Below are 19,406 nucleotides of genomic sequence, written 5' to 3' on the forward strand. Positions count from 1 at the left end.
GAAATGAAGCATCAGGCAGGACAATGGTGTGGACATTCTCAGATGGGGACACCTACCAAAGGGATCCTACACTACCTCTGAAGCTTACAAGTTGATATGCAACTTCCCTTCCCCTCCAGACCCGGTTTGGAGCAAGATTTGGGAGCTTGGACCCTGGCCGAAAATCTCTTGCTTTCTCTGGTTGGTTGGACACAAAAAAATCCTCACTTGGGATAAACTCAGAAAGTGGAACTTTCATGGTCCCTCGATCTGTCTCAATTGCACTCAAAATGAAGAAACTCTCCATCATCTCCTGGATACCTGTCCTCTGGCCAATCATCTCTGGGATAAGGCAAGCTTCAGATGCCAGAAAAGATGTAGAGGGGAGGGTGACATTATCAACTCCCTAAGACAATGGCCAAAGCATCCCTTCAAAAGCAAGATTCTCAACCATTTATGGAGTATCATCCCGGGGATCATCCTCTGGAATGTATGGAAGGAACGAAATCAACGCATTTTCAAAAACAAGCAGTCTCCTTCAGAAGTAATCTGGACCAGGATCCACAGGAATATTCAAGAGACGATGGCGCTGCAGATATGGTCTAAGGAAGATCTCCCTTCCACTGATAATGAACATAACATTCTAGTTAACTGGCAGCTGCAGTTACCTCAAGATTCTCTCAAGACCAGTACTTCCAATAACAACTGCAAGAACGACTGCCATTGGAAAGCCCCTCCCAAACACTCATTCAAGCTGAATTTCGATGGGGCTTCCAAAGGTAATCCTGGAGAAGCCGGATATGGAGGCATTCTGAGGGATCATGAGGGCACTCCTATTCAAATTTATTTCGGGAACATAGGGTGGGATACCAACAACTCAGCAGAGTTGGAAGGGCTGTGGCAGGGCCTTTTGCAAGCTGAGAATCTCAACCTTCAGCCCTTGATCGTGGAAGGGGACTCCCAGATCCTCATCAACATGGCGACCCGCATTCAGAATGGCTCGCATGCTAGGAAAGTGGCTCCCAGCTGGAGGTTAGAAGCTAGGTTAAGCGACATAGCACATAAGCTCAGCAATTTCAGAGCCATATCCTTCACACACACTAAAAGGGAAGGCAACAAAATTGCGGACCTCCTAGCCAACATTGGAGTAGAGACCGTTCATCCCCTTCTATTTGGGAGCACAGATATCATCTCTAACAGGCAACAGCTCCAGGAATGTCAAAGCCTGATCCAAGAAGAGGCTGTCGCCCCGGATGCGGGTGTCATTAAGGCAATAACAAGGGAGACACATGGCCAGCACGAGCTGCCACGTGAGGTTCAGGGGCCTTCAATGCCCTTCGCCGCCGAGACTGCAAGGCACAAGGGCAATCTTAATGAGGGCGCGGGAGGCGATGGCGTCACTGCAGAGTGCATTCAAGGCGGACAGGCTCCGAGGGACTCAGTTGGATTTTAAGGATGATGGAATGTTGGAATGTTGGAATTGGTCTCAGAACTCAGAGCGCAGAAGCTCTAACGTGGTTATTGAAAGCTCGGCTGCGGTCCGCTCCTTGCTGGTTTCTTCTGGTCACTGTCTGGGCTCAATTGCGCTCAGCCTCGATTCATATTGGGGTCAGCAAGCCTCAGGAAGGCTACGCAGCCTCAGCGGATCCTCCGCTGCTCTGGAACAGGAAAAGGAATTGGAGGATTCCATGGTGTGGTTGCGAGAACGGATGCCTTGCAGAAGAGGCACAGGGCGTGGACAATCCTCTCGTCCCCCTGCAGCGGATGTCCATCACCATTGTTGCTGCTGCTATTGCTATAGAAGGGCAGGTGCCGCCCCAATTCCATCTGGTCAGTTTCTGGAAGCTGGTAGCTCCAATAATGGAGCACCCATGCTCCCAGCGTTTGGTTCTGTCATTTTTACTCTGGATGGCTCCAGGGACAATCCGGGAATCAATGCGCACATCTCAGTGCTTTTCACCAAAATTCCTGAGGAGGAGGAAGGACCTTCACTGGTACCTGAAGGGGTTCGTTCAGAGGGTGACAAAGGGAAGCGCCCAACGGGGGAGCCTTCAAATGCACAGGAGCATTCAGAGAGGGAGCCTCAGCAGACCCCCTTCCGAGCTCGAGAGCAAGAGGAGCCAGACGCCGCGCAGGATCCCGAGGCTTGGTTGGATGGCCTCCCAGAGGGTCAAGGCTGGAGTAGAATTCTGGAGGCAAAACCAGAAGATTAACGCTCAGATGCGCAACCTCGTTTCGGCTTCCTTCGCTCAGGATGAATTTGGGGACTTGGTGGATATCAGGTTCTCATATTTTGGTTTATTCCGTTTTCTTCCTTTCTATGTCATGGCCAGGGCTATATTAGTCTGGCCGGGTGTGGTGTTTTATGTTTGGCATGCGTCTTATGTATGTGTCGGTTCAGTGTTATGGTCTCGGCGTTTACAGCCTTTATGGGTTGCAAGTTTTGTTGGGATGCCCCTGCGTGGGCCGCTTTGTTTCAGCATGAATTATCAAAGAGTCATCAATTTTGTTCTCGTCTGGACAGTTCGCCCTGCGAGGCAAAAGTGTAAGAACGATAGAGTCACCCAAGAAGCCACAGTTGGCCCTGGGCAGACAGTTTTCCTGGCTGTAAATTTTACCTATACATATTAATATAAATTAGTTAGTATTGCTGAGAAAAAAAAAAAAGAAACTGAAATAAGAAATATTCACTACAAGGAAAAAGTACATTGATGAGGGTCGAAAAATGTCACCATAAGCTCATTGGTGACGGTCAAAAGAGCCTTCGTCACCAAAAACTGAACGTTACCGAAGGTGGCATCGCCAAAAATATAGGTGTTGTAGTAACATCAAAGTCCGTCACCAATAATGATTTATAATGACGGATAGCGACCATCACCATTTTATACGAGCAATGGTGACGGACCATAGCCTTTGTCACCAAAGGTGGCATCGCCAAAATTATAGGTGTTGTAGTGACATTCAAAGTCCGTCACCAGTAATGATTTATAATTACGGATAGCAATCATCACCATTTCATATGAGCAATGGTGACGGACCATAGCCTCCGTCACCAAAAACTAAACGTCACCAAAGGTGGAATCCCCAAAACTATAGGTGTTATGGTGACATTCAAGGTCCATCACGAATATTGATTATAATGACGGATAGTGACCGTTACCTTTTAATATGAACAACAACGATTTATTGTGATGAATCTTTTATAGCCGTCACTATTGGTGCATATATATAGTGACGTTTGTTGATCGTAAAAAAAAACAACATTGCCGAAGTATAGGTGTTGTGGTGACATTCAAGGTCCGTCACGAATAATGACTATAATGATGGACAACAACCGTCACCATTTCATATCAACAAAAATGATTTATGGTTACGGACCTTTAAGGGTCGTCACTATTGATGCGTATATATGGTGGTATTCGTTGACCGTCACCATTTCATATTTTGGTGAGGGTCGAAAAATGTCACCAAAACTCATTGGTGATGGTCAAAGAGCTTCCGTCACCAAAAATTGATCGTCGTCATTCCATATGGATGTCAGGGCACGATAGAATCGAACCACCAACCTCCTGCTTGTAAAGCATGTGCTCTTCCATTGAGCTAGCACCCTTTAAATAATTAGACTTTTAAAAATTAGACCTTGAAACTTCATAGATTGTAAATTCTACAACTTTCAATAAATTAAAAGCTCAGCAATATTTTACTAAACAAGCAAAGCAACGTTGAAGTTGCAAGTCCCAACCTAATGGTGATGGAAGTTATGAAAAGTGGGTGGAAGGAAAAATAGTTATGTATAAGAGAATCAATATGTTCAGTTGAATACTCAATTAGAAGTGAAACTATGAAGACATTTATAATCTATAAATGACCTATAACTAGCAAATGCACCAAATATTGCAAAGGAAATGGCATAAGTGAATATCATATGGAAGAAAAGCGTTGATGAAGACAGATGCAATATGTTATAAGTTGAGTGAAAGAGAAATCTCATTGTTGTTGTTGTTTGGTGTTTAGATATCTTAATTATATATAAACTTTTGTGCAAATGTAACATGGATCTCCGGAAATCATGAATGACATAAGATAAAAAAAATTATATATATATATATATATCCCCTTTACATAAACCAACATGCAATTTGGAATTTTATAAATCCGCACTCAAAACATGACTGCAACTAACAAATAAAAGAAATTGACTTTGACAGAAAGCAATAGCTTCACCTTCATTCTTGAGTTGCTTCTGTTTATTTGAATTTGACTCGTGACATTCTTTATCTGACAAGGAATCAAAATCATCACTAGTATTAAATTCATCCAACACGGACTTTGGATATCCCACTAACATCTGCATTTTTGTTGCCATGCCTAAAAACCATGGAGTTTCCTGTCGATAGTAGAATAAGATGTGTTCTTGATGCTCAAGAACACATTCCTTATTAACCATTGTTACCTGACAGAAAACAAAGAGACAACACAATATCAGCGTACACAAAATCCCCTACCGAAATATAATCATAACTTAGCAAAGAAGTCTAAAAGATATTCTTAATTAATAAATTTTGTATTTGGAAATACTGTTTCTTTAGATATAAAAAGGACTATGTTGTACAACACTTCTGTCTATTTATCGAGGAAATTATATCATATCATATGTCACACAGTAGCAATCTACAATACCTAAAGTAAAAAGACAAATTTGCTCAAGAAAATAGATTTAGAAAAGAGCTTTGAAAACTATAAGTTTGTCATCAAAGCTTTAATTAATTAACAACAAAATAGTTGGAGTTTGAAAATCAAAATCATTCATAGGAAACAAATAAGACAATGGCCAAAGTCGTTATTCATACAAATAAAGCTAGAGTCACTATTGCCATTGCAAATAATTGAAATTTGGGCAGTGGTCTAACAGTTAGAGCTTATTTCCCGGGAAGACTCATCAATACTATCATTCTTTTTCCACAGTCTATTGTGTCTCTAGATCCAGATCAGATAGCTTTCAAATTTTAAGTTCTACCTTTCAAGTAATAATTTTGGTTTGTTTTGGTTTGTTTTGTTTTGTTTTGTCAAGAGAATTAGGTGTTTTGTTGCAAAGATTCTTGTAATAAGGTTTTTCTACGTAAGAAGATGGTTCAATAAGATGAGGAACTAGATAGTGTAACTAAGGAGATCATTTTGGACTAAAGAAAATTTAAGTGAGAATTCATACCACTCCATGTTGGAAGAAATTGAGATAATGTGTGACACATGTGGATGTATGGGAATACTGACACCTCTAGTCATGTTAAATCGGGGCTCTCTTATTTAAGGCAAGAGGCCTACTTTCCTCCACCAACCATAATAAATTGCATAGGAAGCACAATTATCATTGTTTTGGGTGGAGGAAAAATATTGTTGCCTACCTCTATTTTCCTAGCCTATTTTGAAAAGAACAGCAGAAGACATCTAAAAAATGTATAGTGCAGTCATTGATCTAGTTTGAAACATAGTGCGTAGAGGAAACCACTTTCAGGAGTTTTTGAGACTCTTGCTAGACACAAAGGGGCTTGTAGTTCAACATGTTCGCTAATGATACCCCAAGAAATTAAACAACATGAAGCTTTGAATAGAAATTTGGTGCTAACACATTGGTCAAGGTGATGGTAGTTGAAGAAAGGGCCATTTGAAAGGAATATATATATTTCATCTAGGAATTCTTGAAGCAAAGGCACCTAAGGATCAAATCTTGGCATAAGATAAATGCAATTTTTTTTATCATGGCCCTTGCCAGTGAGCTAGAGCCACCTTATGGGGATGCACCCACCCTACTCCCTTGGGTTTTGACCTCGTGGCATAGCTCATGTGTCTAACTAGACTTTGCCAATCCGTCTACACCCTGAAGGAACTAATGGTTTGTGTTCAAATGGTTAGAATCTTTTAGGCAGTGGTCTTTGATAGGTAAACCAGTGATAATACAGAATAAAGGTCTTGGTAGAACCCTCTGTTGGGCACCAATGTAATTATGTGTAATTGTGATACAATTTTTTTGTTCCCCCCCTAAAAATGAACATGATACAACATGCAATGAGTAGAAAAAGATAAAGAGGAAGATTACCCATTGAGAAGCTTGCAATTGCTAGGAGTTAAAATGTTGACATACTTTGTAGCCATGATGAACCAAAGGAAACACATCAAAAATACCTTTGCAATGGGTAACACTGCAAAAGTTAGCATTTTAAAGATGGATTCTGAGTCGTTCCAAATTTTTTAGAATCATTGCTGGAAGAAATCCTTACAATATAAAAATATAATTTATTTTTTTTCATATCAGCTTTTCTCGTAACTCCTTACTTCATGTTAATCTCCTTCAGTCCAATCTAAACACTCCTTGTCTAATTTCCACTAAAAGCTGAGACAGATCCACAGAATGGTCTCAGCTTCCAGTAGTCGCGATTACAAACAATCATCAACCACGCCAAAATGAAAATAAAATATATTTTCTCAACAATAGACCAGAGCGGAGCCTATAATCACCAAACTTATATAGAAGGATATTCATTTATTTAAGAAAAAAAATAGTAAGCAAAAAGTAGTGTAACTCATGTAGGACACAATCCAGTCCAAGTTAATATAGTTGAAAAGTTATCAAACTCATGCAACAACTATATCTTGAAATAAGTGCTAGAATTACAAGGGATCTACGTATCTTGAAAATTCAATGCTTCAAATAATCACAATTTTATCAATAAATTTGCATGCAAACTGTTGATGCACAAAATTATATGCAAATGAAATTTGCTCCAAAAACCATTCAGTGTTAATAAATTTTACTACGATTCAGCTATCTGCCAAATATCTGAAATGAATAAAGAACATGGCACTCTGTTTGATACAAATAGAAGCACAATTATGAATATTCTATAGGCAACCAATCTAATATGCTCTAGATTCTGATGTAGTCTCTAAACAATTTTTATACATTTTGAGAAGACACTGTCAAAGACAGTGACTAGAAAACTTGGTCAGGGGCCCAACAATGTCTACTCATAATGCAACTAAGAGTTAAACTACAAATGAAACCTGTCACGCAATGTAGCATTATTTTACAAAGTTGTTCATGATGGGCTACTCAAGAAGGCAAAATCACGAGATTGCTTGTCTGAAGAGCAACCATCTATTTGTAGATTTTGCATAATGCATGGAACTATGAAACGATGATATAAGTACACACATAATGGCTACAATTTTTATTCACTTTCTACACTTTCTATTTTCCTCTTCAATTACATAGATTATCAATTCCATAAGTTTAGAGACTTAGCATATGCAGATCAGAACTTTGCCTCTTCAAAGGGACAAGCAAAAAATTCTTACCAAATGTTAGAATAGGCATACAAAAAGGTATGTAATAATCCACATGTGAAGCAGATTATCTTACCATTCAATCATATTTTGTAGTATCACAGATCTTCCCAATTTTGTGAAAATCAGACATAGTAGAAATAAACTAAAAACAAAGTACACAAAAAAACAACAAAGTTTGTCAAGAAAGAAAAGAAAATTAGAAATAGTCAAAACAAGAGCACATATAGACATGCATCCACAACTTGATACAAATTGCCACCAAACTAAACCCCTTACCTAAAGAGGTACCTCCACAGAGTTGGTTCATACTAAATCTTGATGGGGCAGTTAGGGTCCAAGCCGAAAGATCTAGGAATAATGATGTAATAATACATCACAATGATAGTATCATTTTTCCTTTCTCCATTGACATATCAAACAATAGTTGAATTTGAGGCTCCAATTCAAGGACTAACTTCTGTACTGAATAAGGAAATGATACACTCAATATTGAAAGAGACTTTACCCTCCAGTAGTTAGGTTTTAGAAAAATGGGGTATCAGAGATTGGAGTATTCAAGATCTCTCAAAGGAAATTAGGTGTATTGTTGCAAAGATTATTTTAATAAGGTTTTCCTATGTAACAAGATGGTACAATAAAATGAGGAACCAGATATGTAACTACTGAGATCATTTGGGACTAAAGCAAATTTAAGTGAGAATTCATACCACTCCATGTTGAAAGAAAATAAGGGAATGTGTGACACATGTGGATGTATGGGAATACTGGCACCTCTAGTCATGTTAAATCGGGGCTCTCTTATTTAAGGCAAGAGGCCTACTTTCCTCCACCAACCATAATAAATTGCATAGGAAGCACAATTATCATTGTTTTGGGTGGAGGAAAAATATTGTTGCCTACCTCTATTTTCCTAGCCTATTTTGAAAAGAACAGCAAAAGAAATCTAAAATATGTATAGTGCAGTCATTGATCTAGTTTGAAACATAGTGCATAGAGGAAACCACTTTCAGGAGTTTTTTAGACTCTTGCTAGACACAAAGGGGCTTGTAGTTCTACATGTCTGTCAATGATACCCCAAGAAATTAAACAAGATGAAGCTTTGAATAGAAATTTGGTGCTAACACATTGGTCAAGGTGATGGTAGTTGAAGAAAGGGCCATTTGAAAGGAATCTATACATTTCATCTAGGAATTCTTGAAGCAAAGGCACCTAAGGATCAGATCTTGGCATGGATAGTCAAGGATAAATGCAATTTTTTTATCATGGCCCTTGCCAGCAAGCCAGAGCCACCTTATGGGGATGCACCCACCCTAATCCCTTGGGTTTTGACCTCGTGGCATAGCTCATGTGTCTAACTAGACTTTGCCAATCCGTCTACACCCTCAAGGAACTAATGGTTTGTGTTCAAATGGTTAGAATCTTTTAGGCAGTGGTCTTTGATAGGTAAACCAGTGATAATACAGAATTAAGGTCTTGGTAGAACCCTTCGCTGGGCACCAATGTAATTATGTGTAATTGTGATACAATTTTTTTGTTTCCCCCGCTAAAAATGAACATGCTACAACATGCAATGAGTAGAAAATGATAAAGAGGAAGAGTACCCATTGAGAAGCTTGCAATTGCTAGGAGTTAAAATGTTGACATACTTTGTAGCCATGATGAACCAAAGGAAACACATCACAAATACCTTTGCAATGGGTAAGACTGCAAACGTTAGCATTTTAAAGATGGATTCTGAGTCGTTCCAAATTTTTTAGAATCATTGCTGGAAGAAATCCTTACAATATAAAAATAAAATTTATTTGTTTTCATATCATCTTTGCTCGTAACTCCTTACTTCATGTTAATCTCCTTCAGTCCAATCCAAACACTCCTTGTCTAATTTCCACTAAAAGTTGAGACAGATCCACAGAATGGTCTCAACGTCCAGCAGTCGCAATTACAAACAATCATCAACCGCGCCAAAATGAAAATAAAATATATTTTCTCAACAACAGACTAGAGTGGACCCTGTAATCACCAAACTTATATAGAAGGATATTCATTTATTTAAGAGAAAAAATAGTAAGCAAAAAGTAGTGTAACTCATGTAGGACACAATCCAATCCAAGTTAATATAGTTGAAAAGTTATCAAACTCATGCAACAACTATATCTTGAAATAGGTGCTAGAATTACAAGGGATCTACGTATCTTGAAAATTCAGTGCTTCAATAATCACAATTTTATCAATAAATTTGCATGCAAACTGTTGATGCACAAAAATATATCCAAATGAAATTTGCTCCAAAAACCATTCAATGTTAATAAATTTTACTATGCTTCAGCTATCTATCGAATATCTGAAATGAATGAAGAACATAGCACTCTGTTTGATACAAATAGAAGCACAATTATGAATATTCTATAGGCAACCAATCTAATATGCTCTAGATTCTAATGTAGTCTCTAAACAATTTTTATACATTTTGAGAAGATACTGTCAAACACAATGACTAGAAAACTTGGCTAGGGGCCCAACAATGTCTACTCATAATGCAACTAAGAGTTAAACTGCAAATGAAACCTGTCACGCAATGTAGCATTATTTTACAAAGTTTTTCATGATGGGCTACTCAAGAAGGAAAAATCATGAGATTGCTTGTCTGAAGAGCAACCATCTATTTGTAGATTTTGCATAATGCATGGAACTATGAAACAATGATATATAAGTACACACATAATGGCTACAATTTTTATTCACTTTCTACACTTTTTATTTTCCTCTTCAATTACATAGATTATCAATTCCATAAGTTTAGAGACTTAGCATATGCAGATCAGAACTTTGCCTCTTCAAAGGGACAAGCAAAAAATTCTCACCAAATGTTAGAATAGGCATACAAAAAGATAAGTAATAATCCACATGTGAAGCAGATTATCTTACCATTCAATCATATTTTGTAGTGTCACAGATCTTCCCAATTTTGTGAAAATCAGACATAGTAGAAATAAACTAAAAACAAAGTACACAAAAAAACAACAAAGTTTGTCAAGAAAGAAAAGAAAATTAAAAATAGTCAAAACAAGAGCACATATAGACATGCATCCACAACTTGATACAATTTTCCACCAAACTAAACCCCTTACCTAGAGAGGTACCTCCTGAGAGTTGGTTCATACTAAATCTTGATGGGGCAGTTAGGGTCCAAGCAGGAAGATCTGGGAATAATGAGGTAATAATGCATCACAATGATAGTATCATTTTTGCTTTCTCCATTGGCATATCAAACAAACGTTGAATTTGAGGCTCCAATTCAGGGACTAACTTAAGTACTGAATAAGGAAATGATACACTCAATATTGAAAGAGACTTTACCCTCGAGTAGTTGGGTTTTAGATAAATGGGGTATCAGAGATTGGAGTATTCAAGATCTCTCAAAGGAAATTAGGTGTCTTGTTGCAAAGATTATTTTAATAAGGTTTTCCTATGTAACAACATGGTACAATAAAATGAGGAACCAGATTTGTAACTACTGAGATCATTTGGGACTAAAGCAAATTTAAGTGAGAATTCATACCACTCCATGTTGAAAGAAAATAAGGGAATGTATGACACATGTGGATGTATGGGAATACTGGCACCTCTAGTCATGTTAAATATACAATTCCTTCAAACTTGTTAGCTCACCAAGCCATGGTGGCATCACATCCATGATACAGCTGCCAGGAAGAGACTGTATCATGTGAGGTGGCCTAAGGTTATAAAAGGTGGAGAAAACAACAAGATAATGTAGGGGATTGACAATGAATGGAGTTGAACAAAGAGGATTGGCATAATGAAGCTAAGGTTTTTAAGAACATTGAGTTTAAATGGAAAATTCTACTGAAGCTCATAAAGGATAATGATGCAAAATTCACAAATGGAAAAATCATAGACCTGGAGGACAACATAACAGATGACAACCTGAATATTAATAATAGACTGAACCATTTCAATCTTGACCAAGGTATTGGCAATTCAACTATCTAAGAGAGTCGAGGGGGTGTAGCAAACATCAGAGCCAGACTCTTCAGTAATGATGGATGAGAGCCAAGGTTTCAGGCCATCGTATTCGCAACCAAAATATGAAGAGGTTTCTTCATTTTTAAATTTAATTACAAGATTATTGTTCTTTGAAATTTGATGAGTTTTGCCTCATAAGTTTTAGAAATTACAGTAGAACCTAACTTCATACAAGGTGTTTTGCTTTTTCAAAATGGAACTGGATCCTTTATCTCCTTTTCATTTTTATTTTGGTTATTGGGTGCAATTTGACACTATGGTTTTATGCGAATTATTAAGTGTTATAGTTAATTTTTAGGATTATCTATGAGTCTAGTCTAATGGACCATGTTTGGCACTGCCCAAAATAATTCCACAAAATTACTAAAAAGGAAGGGAGTGAAAAGAAAAAAATCGACTCTCTGCGTGCCCTAAAGACTAGGCAACCCACACCATCCAAAAGCTCACCATTGTTGGAGACTCCAACAACACAATGCAACACGTCTAGGTGCACTCTTCTTCCTCAAATGCCAATTTGAATTCAGTCTTAAAGTGAATTCATGCAGCTCTTCCATCATTTCCTCGATTCTCATTTTTTCATGTCCTTTAGATAAACAATAATCAAGTTGATTTCCAAGCCAATTTGGCTCTACAAGCAAAAGAAGGTGATTTAATTGTCAATGGATGTCGCTCCACCCTCTCGAACCCTTCATGGCTCTCTCCTCATTCTTTGCCTCTTCTCGTGGCTCACACATGGATACCCTTCATAACCCTTGCTCCATGTGCTTTTGTTATCTCAAGTGTGATTACCTTGTCCCATCATAGTCTCCCCCCTGTACCTTTCTCATGCATTCCCTTGGCTCTTCATTGGATTTTCTCAATAATGGAGGATCCCATAGTTTGAATGTGCCATCATTTTAGAATGAGGGCCCCCTAGTTTAGATGTGCCGTCATTTTAGAATGACAGCTTCTAACCTAATGGGAAAGACAATTATGGCACCCTTCAAAAGTTAGTGTCTTGTTGTTTCCCTGCGACATCCTCTATTTTGGCTCTTGCCCCCTCCAGGAAATCAAAGCTTCTCCCTTGTCATTGATCTCCCTAAATTTTTTGAAGGCCTCCTCTCTGCCACCTCAGGTCTCATGGCTCGCCAAGCTAAGATAGTCCGAGTCAGCCTAACAACATTAGACTGGTGACTTCAAAGACCTCAAGTCCCAGATCGAGATGCTATTAGACATTCTCATTCAACACCCACATCTTATCCACCACGTTCATGACAAATTTTAGGCTCTCTGCTCTCAACTCAAAGGCCTCTAGGTTGTGTGACTAGCAGAAATTCAGAAACATTCTCCTCTAGCTCACTCCAAAACAGCTTCTTCAGCCTCTGCAACTTCGTTCCTCCCTGACTTAAAACACTCCCGCTAAAAGGGAATTCCAGGATGACAATACAACTCAACGGTTTTCTCCAATCTCAGGTCCTAAATGAAGTGCATTGTAATTTTTAATCTACGCATATACTACAAGGATTATACTGTAAATCTTTTTTTGATAACTTGTACTAGCATAGAAGAGTGGAAAATTAACAGGGGGGTCCCAAGTTTACTGCAACATATGTTAAGGCTGACCTAGTCAATCTAATGTGGGTCCATAAGCCCCCATGGGGAGGGCATGCTATTTCTTGAGATGTTTATAAATACACACTTAAGTGTCATTTGTAAATAATCAGTGTGAGCTGTTTTTCTCTCTAAAAGTGTATCCTGCAGGCACCATATACTATTGCACCCTCTCGCTATCTTGGTGTGACATTTGTGATCAATTATCTCTATATAGCACTCTTATGGTATTTTACTCTAGTGCATCTATGGTTCACAACTAGTGCACTTGCTCACTCTTTATCAAGTGTTGTTTTCTCCTTTCTTATTGCAGGTTTTAGGGTTTGTTAGTGGTTCCTCTCAATCCTTGCTTTCTCTTGTGATGTCACAATTTTCATGGTCAAAATATGTCTTCCATCTTCCCCACATTTTTGCCATTGCAATGATTCCAACTGAAGTTGTGCAAACTGTTGATCCCCAACCATCTATAAGCATTTAATTTTCAATTGGGTTAACATAAAACAGAATGCAATTATAAAGTATCATACAACCAACACATTTTGCACATACTATAATAATAATAAACATACATGTCAAACTATTTATATGCTAGCATGGAGTAAATTACCTCAATAGTTGGGGGAACAAGGGGCCGCTTGCCTTTGAGCACAATTACAAGAAATTCCAGCTTCTTTTCTTCATCCCATTCACTATAGGTACCCATGTCTAAATACTCCGTAATGACATCTAAAGTTTCTTAATGTTTGCCAGATTCCTGATCCACCAAAATTTGATAAATCTGACAGTCGATTGTTCAAATTATAAAGTTGGAACATTTGAACCATACTTATGATAAATACCTGGCGCAGATCAAGTTTCATCAATATCATTCCGAATGTTGAAACCTGCCGAATAAGGTCAGCCAGGCATCCATCAGCTAGGATATCTGACCCACATGATTGCTGCAGAAAACGAACTAAATTAATGATGCACATTTCACCCCGGCAGGAAAAGCAGATGCTCACTCCAAACAGAGAACTTTAGAAATACCATTGATTCATAGCAAAGCATCAGAGGTTCTAAAAGTTGTGCTGAATTTTCATAGTACTGATTAGGGTCATAATCACAGGGAATGCCCTCCAAGATCTCTTCAATCCGCCTACGTGTAGTGATAAGCTATAAGCACAAGTGTATAAACAGACGCACATTAGATATGAAACATTTGAAAGGAGAACAAGGTACGATTCAAATTTTAACGTTAATCCTAACTACGATAAATTCAATTCAAAACATTAGCTGATCTAAACAAACATAAAATACATCCAAACTTAGATGCCCCAAGATATTTGACAAAATGAACATATTCTTTGCAAACAAGAAACATAATCAATGGAGTAACAAACCTTTTCCCTTACGTCTCCAAGGACAATTCTATAAGGAGCAAAATCTGGGCGCTATGTAATGCTTGGATTAAGAATTTTATCAAAGATGGATTTACCCACATTAAATTCTGATGTTTTCTTTCGAGGACTGGAAAAACCAAAACCTGCTGTACTACTGGCAGAAGGAGTTCCAGTCCCTGATCCAGTTGAAGATGCATTTGTAGAAACATTAATTGTTCTGACATTTACATCCAGCTTTCCATCTTCATACTTCTCTGAATTTCTTGAAAGGGAACTCTTCAGCAGTGTCACTGAGCTCTCAGCATTGTGACCAGACTAAATGGCAACAAAAGATCATTCTCTTAAGTTACAAATTGCAATATTCAGTATTTGAAAATTCAGCATTTGCATCTTGATGCATGAAAAAAAGTCTTCAACTTTTTGAGAAAACGTTATGGAGAACATACTATATTTGTTTTTACTATTAATATCTGAAAAATTAATGATGAATTATTTTGAATTCTGTCTAATTTACCTCAAAGGAATCACTGTGATCTGTCACTGGGAACTCTAAGATGGGTAGCTGGGATTCTCCGTCATTGCATTCTATACAAGAAAGTAGAGGAAAAGAATGAACATGAGGCATGTCACATGACATTTGCACAGAAAAATTGTGTTGAACAAGGTATCAGCGGCAACTCTCTAATAGATGGCTATTTACCTGAAATAAGTTTTCAGGCCAACATTACAAGCAATAGCAAAAAATTTCCAAGCAAATTCACTGTAAAGAAAATAAATGATCTATATTGCACAAAAACAGAGAATATAGCAGATTCCAGAATAAACCCAAAGATAATGGAAAATAAGGAAATATTCATCGTGTCCACGAAAATTATATGCAAATAGTAAATACACAATGATAGGGAGAAACACACTGCTTACATGGGCTTCACACCATCTGCCCCAGAAAGATAAATGGGGGCACTCTGCCACCCAACAAGGAAGACATAATGCCTTCTGGAATACCCATCAATATCAAACATATGATAGTCAAATGGTCTGCCCTTTCATAATTTTAAAAAGGGATATTTCCAGCAAATTCCTTGTTTTATTTTCAATTTAATTTGCAGAATGTTTACGAGAAAAAATCTTGAAGGAATTTGTCAGAAATAGTATTGAATATTGAAAAAGGGATATTACAGTGGTGTCAGAGCTGCTTTCCTACCAGCCTGAGGTGATTGATTAGCAGTGGAAGATTTATCTTTTGTTCCCGGAATGTGAAATTTCAACAGGATTGAAACACTAGCTCCCAATTTATTGTGTATTTCCAGAGGCTGAGTTCATTATCTTTTTTTTTCAGTAGGAAAAAATCATCATATTAATATATTGTGGAATATATGAATCATGTTACATTGAGATACATTGAGATCGAAATATCTCGGAGAATGAGGATATAAGGCGCCGGAAGGACGCATTCGGAGATGCATCAAACAGCATCAGTCATACAATAACAGCATCAGGGAAATGTTCGAAAGATTATATGGAAAAAACAGCAGTATCTGAGACATGTGTCAGCAACAATCAAAATGTACAGCATATAAACATCATTCGGAGATGCACCAAACAGCGTCAGGCAGACATAAAACAGCGTTCAGGAATATGATCGAAAAATAAAGAACAGCAGCACCTGAGGCATCTGTCAGCAATATTGAAGAAGTATAGCATATAAACATCATTTGAGAAATGTTCCAAAATTTTCTTTGAGGATGAGCGGCAGCCTGTAGACAACAAAACAAGTGATTTTGTAGCAGACATGTGAGGAGAATAGCACAGAGAGCAGCCCGTGCGCAGTGTAGCTACCGCCAAGGGATCCTTATTGTGCTGAAGAGGATAAGGAGCCCGAGATGAGAGGAATGATTCATTATCTATCTGGGCCAAATTTGTTGTATTTGCACAAGCCAAGTTCGAGGGTTCAGAAGGGCCAAATTTGTGAGGGCCGCATCCATTAATTGTTGAGGCCAAGTCTGCCATTCACTGGAGCCGAATTTGTGATACTCGCAGTGGCCGAATTCGTGGGTTTTTGGAGGCCGAATAGCTGTGCAAATTCACGGGTTTTTGGAGGCCGAGCCACTGTGCAAATTCATGGGTTTCTGGAGGCCGAATCGCTGTACAAATTCGTGAGTTTTAAGGGGCTGAATCAATGTGCAAATTCGTGGGTTTTTGGAGGCTGAATCACTGTACAAATACGTGGGTCTTTGGAGGCCGAATCGCTGTACAAATACGTAGGTCTTTGGAGGCTGAATCACTGTCCAAATTCTTGGGTTTTTGGAGGCTGAATCACTGGGCAAATTCGTGGGTCTTTGGAGTCTGAATCGTTGTACAAATTCATGGGTTTTAGAGGCCGAATCATTGTGAAAATTCATGGGTTTTTGAAGGCCGAATCTTTGGAGAAAATTGAGGTTGAATCGTTGTAAGAAATTGAGGGTTGTGGAGGGCCAAACGACTATGCGCATTGGAGCGAATTTGTTGTGCGTGTTATTGGCCAGGTGAGGTGATTGACCAGGCTTCATTATGTGTTGCTGGAGACAATGATTCCTATGAAAGGGTTACTGAGTTTGGTTATGATGTTGTCATTGCTGTGTCAAAGATATTTGGTATTCGAAATGCATCAATGAAGGGCACGCCTGAGGATTCACTGAGGAGCTTTCAGTACCTGTCTGTAGATTCAGGACAGAAGCAGTGATAAGTAATTTGTCCAATTTTATGATTTTTTGGGGAATTAAAAAGGTTTGTTCTAGCTTGGTATATCTATTTGGCCAATTCCGTTGTCATTTGTTCTTGCTGTTTGAGATTAAGCCCATACAAGAGGAATATATTTAAAATTAATCATAGGCTGGCCTTGATGGGGAAAGAAAATTCATAGGTTTCGTGCATCTACATCGAGGATGAGCAGTTAAAAGATGAAGGAAAGCAGCCAAAGAGAGTGCATGATTGACCAAACATTGTCTCAATGGGCCCTATTTTAAATTGTTGCTTGCCATTCATCATTTCTTGGGCATGTAATACATAGTCAACTCAAACAGCATACAACAAAACCCCAAGCTTCTATCCTGATTAGCTGTTTGGTTTCTCTATTTTACATAAATACGTATCGAGCTCTCATTTATCTCAATTTGGTTCTATCGAATTTAAAATAGAAGTTATTGTATGGTTAAATATCGTTGAAATCACTGCCTGTCCATGCAGAATCGAAAAAAATGTTCTCTGTACTTTCCAGGCAACTGCCAATCTGTTGAGTTTAATGTATTTGTACCTGTCTTGCTCAGAATGCTTGCATATGTCCATCTCTGACTTGGCCTTTCAAAGCAGATTACTGTGAGATAAAGTCTGAAGTAAGAAGAGACAGAATGGAATAGTGGCTTGTTGTAAAGGGAAATATCTATTTCTTTTTCATTTGTCATTCAGATTACGAGCTGCTGAGGAAACGTGATCTCATTGATCTGTTTTTCAATGCTTGAGTCTACAATCCTATAGAGATCACCTTGCTAGTTCCACTTAATTTCATGGGAGGTGTATCAGAAACAGAAATGGTCGTGCATCTCTTAGGGAATTTAAACGCAGCAAAATATAGCATGTGTGCCTCTCAGGGATACTTCATGCTTTGCCCAAATCATGGGGTGTATGGGGCCTTAAACATCTTTCTATCTTTTCAAAAACCCTTTCGTCAAAAGTCAGTTGGAGACTTCTCTCCACAGAGAGCCTGTGGACATCGGTAGTTTTCAGTGTTGAAATTTGGTACCGGAGGACAGGTGGTTCCCTTAGGCTTTGATCTTTGGCCTAGGGAAAAGTGTCCAAAAGAATTTAATTTTTCTCCTAAAGTGACTTTATAATTTTATAAAGTTAAATCTAATTTAAAAGTGACTTTAAGTGATAAAGTTATTAAGTCTAATTTTAAAGTGACTTTTATAAAGTCAATGAAAAATTAGAAAGGAAAAGTGACTTTGGAAATAAATGACTAAGTGGGTCTTTATTAAAGTGGGGTGAATTAAAAAATAGAAAGTGAGATTTAAATGAGCATTTAATCTCAGCCATTGATCTAAATCTATTTCAGCCATTGGATTTAGAGATCACCCAAAAGTCACTTGGATCACCCAAAAGTCACTTGGAGTTATATTAAAGGAGGAAAAGGAGGAAAAGGTCATTCATTCTTTCATGAGCAGATTGGGAGAAGGAGAACAAGAGAGCAAGAGAGATTTCTGAGCAGGGAGGAGAAGGAGACAGCAGCTTGGCACACATTCCAAGGCAGCAGTTGAGCAGATTTGTACAGCTGATTCAGCACATAGTGAAAGGCAGATTTTTGCACAAAAATCGAGGAGCAGTTTGCTGATTTTTCTGCACACAAAACGGAGGCCGTACAACATTTATTGCTGTCCTGTTTGCTGTAATTTCCAGATTGCTGTGAGGCACGGGAAAGGAGATAAGTTGTAAATTTTCTTGCTGAATAATTCTCACTGTAAAAAGACAATTTTCAGAAATAAAGAAGAGCTCTCAAACTGGTTTTCCCCAAGAGTTGTAGGGGGTTTTTCCAGGGTCAAGTTGACCAAAAATATCAGTGTTTTAATGGCTGTTTTTGATTGCTGATTTTTAATTCTGCAATTTCCAGCATTCTGAAAAATTTCCAGAATTTGTGTTTTCAGCAATATTTATTTTTTCAGTCTGTTAAATGTATGGTTATGGGAATGGGCATTTAACTACATGGGAGAAATAAGGAGAAACTGAAAACCGGGGTGGGAAAACAGAAATTTCTATATGGTATCGGAGCTTGAGTGCTGAAGGGCAGTTTGGGACAGCAAAAGGAAAAATTACAGTTGCTGATTTTTCACTCAGAAAATTCCAGCAAGCTGATTTTTTCATAAACAACAGTTTTATCTTTACTACAGCAGTGCTATTTTTCAGTTTTAGGACAGCAGGATGTCATTGGGATTGAGGGTGGAGGATAGGTTGGATGGGCATACAAATTACAGTGTTTGGAAGGAGAGAATGCAGAGTATCTTTGAGGAGGCAGAAGTCTGGGATATCATGGTGCAT

The 19,406-nt window shown here is 38.2% G+C and overlaps 1 protein-coding gene across 1 annotated transcript in view; it reads right to left on the bottom strand.

Annotated features, from left to right (window-relative positions):
- Nucleotides 1-4,094: 4,094 nt before the first annotated feature.
- LOC149241480 (uncharacterized) overlaps nucleotides 4,095-19,406 on the bottom strand; it is a 45,920-nt gene continuing 30,608 nt past the window's right edge. The window contains exons 3-8 of the mRNA XM_089370559.1: nucleotides 14,854-14,924; nucleotides 14,439-14,654; nucleotides 13,987-14,112; nucleotides 13,797-13,898; nucleotides 13,565-13,711; nucleotides 4,095-4,432 (exon numbers count right to left, since the gene is read on the bottom strand). Coding sequence (XP_089226685.1) covers nucleotides 13,694-13,711; nucleotides 13,797-13,898; nucleotides 13,987-14,112; nucleotides 14,439-14,654; nucleotides 14,854-14,924 — 533 coding nt within the window. The 3' untranslated portion in view covers nucleotides 4,095-4,432; nucleotides 13,565-13,693. The remainder of the gene's footprint in view (nucleotides 4,433-13,564; nucleotides 13,712-13,796; nucleotides 13,899-13,986; nucleotides 14,113-14,438; nucleotides 14,655-14,853; nucleotides 14,925-19,406) is intronic.

The sequence above is a fragment of the Pinus tabuliformis genome, chromosome 8 (genome assembly GCF_031772625.1).
Source record: "Pinus tabuliformis cultivar Carrire ecotype Pingquan chromosome 8, CPIR1, whole genome shotgun sequence".
NCBI lineage: Eukaryota > Viridiplantae > Streptophyta > Pinopsida > Pinales > Pinaceae > Pinus > Pinus tabuliformis.